The sequence below is a fragment of the Austrofundulus limnaeus genome, unplaced genomic scaffold, assembly GCF_001266775.1.
Source record: "Austrofundulus limnaeus strain Quisiro unplaced genomic scaffold, Austrofundulus_limnaeus-1.0 Scaffold290, whole genome shotgun sequence".
Taxonomy (NCBI): Eukaryota; Metazoa; Chordata; class Actinopteri; order Cyprinodontiformes; family Rivulidae; genus Austrofundulus; species Austrofundulus limnaeus.
Window position 1 is genome coordinate 208363 of NW_013952692.1, and position 1768 is coordinate 210130.

Genomic DNA, 1768 nt, shown 5'->3' on the forward strand with positions numbered 1-1768 from the left:
GTTGTAATGTGACAAAATATGGAAAAGTTCAAGGGGTATGAATACTTTTGCAAACCACTGTAGTTGATGGTACAATGCTCTAATATTCAGTGAGGGCCCTGTAACACATTTTAGATAACTTGAGCCGATCATTAAAATTTTTACATCTACGATGAAGATGGAATAAAAAATAAATCAACTGGAAGTCTCTTTTAGGTGTATTAGGTTTATTTATTTATTTTTTCTACATGCTGTCATAGTATGGTTATATGACAGTAAAATGGTTTTAAACCAACAGTAATGTACTTTGTTTTATTTATGTTTGAAGTGCCTAATGAAAATAAACAGTTTAAGTTAATTATAAGGTTTTTTAAGGATATTTATTAGTACTTGTATCGGTACTTGGTATCGGCAAGTACTTTAATGTAAGTACTTGTACTCGTACTCGGTTTTCAAAAATCTGGTATCGGTGCATCCCTAGTGGAAATCCTTATTTTTATTTCTATGCTACAAATGAGTTATGTTTAAAGGAATAAAGCAGCGAAAAGAAAGAAGTGAGTTAATCAGTTTTTTGTGTTTTACAGGAGTTCTGTCTTTTTGCTGTTGTGGGCCTGGTCTCTGATTTCTTCCTGCAGATGTTTTTCTTTACAACAGTGTTGTCTATAGATATCCGCCGCATGGAGGTGAGGCCTGTTGGTGGTGGTTGTATAAACTGTGGTCAAACGTGCCAAATTTAACATAAATATAATTATTATTGGTTCCAAATGTGTACAATGAAGTAAATCTTCTTAGATGCAAGTCATTAGTATATAACTTAAATGTATGCAGTTTAAAGTTGATAAAATTAAAACGATGGTCAACATGCAGCTTCCTTTGTCGAGGTCAAATACAAGACATAGAGCAGGTCAGCTGGGGGGCACAGCCCCTCATAACCTGAGCACATAGTTTCAAATTACTTTTCTCCCTCATGACCTTTTTTTTTTTACTAAAACCTTTGGAAAATGTTCAGCTTTGTTATTCTCCACAAGAGCTCTATAAGCCCACTGTTTTAAACAAATAATGACAAAGAATCAATTAACTTTCAAGAATCCGATTTAATGATCGATAATCCTATTAGATGTCAGGAAATAGTGAAAATATTATTTGTTTATCAGGTTTTCAGATTCGTTTAAAACTAAAAACTTTAATAATAAAGATCAACATAAAAGTTATTAAATGAGTGATTTGTTTTAAGGCTGCAACGATTAATTGACGACTAATCGATTATTAAAATAATCAATGACTAATTTCATAATCAATTAATCATTTCCTCTTTTTTTGTTCTTTGTTTTTCTCTCCAAACTGCTTTGACAGCTTCCACTGCCACATCTGCCTTTCTGTCTTTGACACACATGCACAGTAGTGGTAACTGGGGTAGGCCGTGGACGTCACAAGACATTATACAGACAGGCTCTGGTATCATGGCTACCTGACAACAGAACTCAAAGTGTGGGATCATTTTAAGAAAATGAAAGAGAAACCTGTGTAATATCTGCAGAGTAGAACTTGTCTTCCACAGCAATTATTTTTAGTTAGCATATAGCTAAAATCTAACCATGGTTATATAATTGCAGCTGCATTCTTGCAAGATAAGCTCTATGTTTTATATTAAATTAACGTATGATCTGATTAGTTGACTAATGGAAAAAAATAATCAGTGATTAATCGATTATAAAAATAATCGTTTGTGGCAGTCCTAGGATCAAACAATGTTTTAGTCAAACAGAACCAACAAGAATGAAACAAAAAG

General features: G+C 32.9%; 1 protein-coding gene across 1 annotated transcript in view; it reads left to right on the top strand.

Annotated features, from left to right (window-relative positions):
* LOC106526716 (sterol regulatory element-binding protein cleavage-activating protein) overlaps positions 1 to 1768 on the top strand; it is a gene marked incomplete at its 3' end in the record, with an annotated part of 35709 nt that overhangs the window by 32563 nt on the left and 1378 nt on the right. The window contains 1 exon segment of the mRNA XM_014021392.1: positions 564 to 662. Within this exon segment, the coding sequence (XP_013876846.1) occupies positions 564 to 662 (99 nt within the window).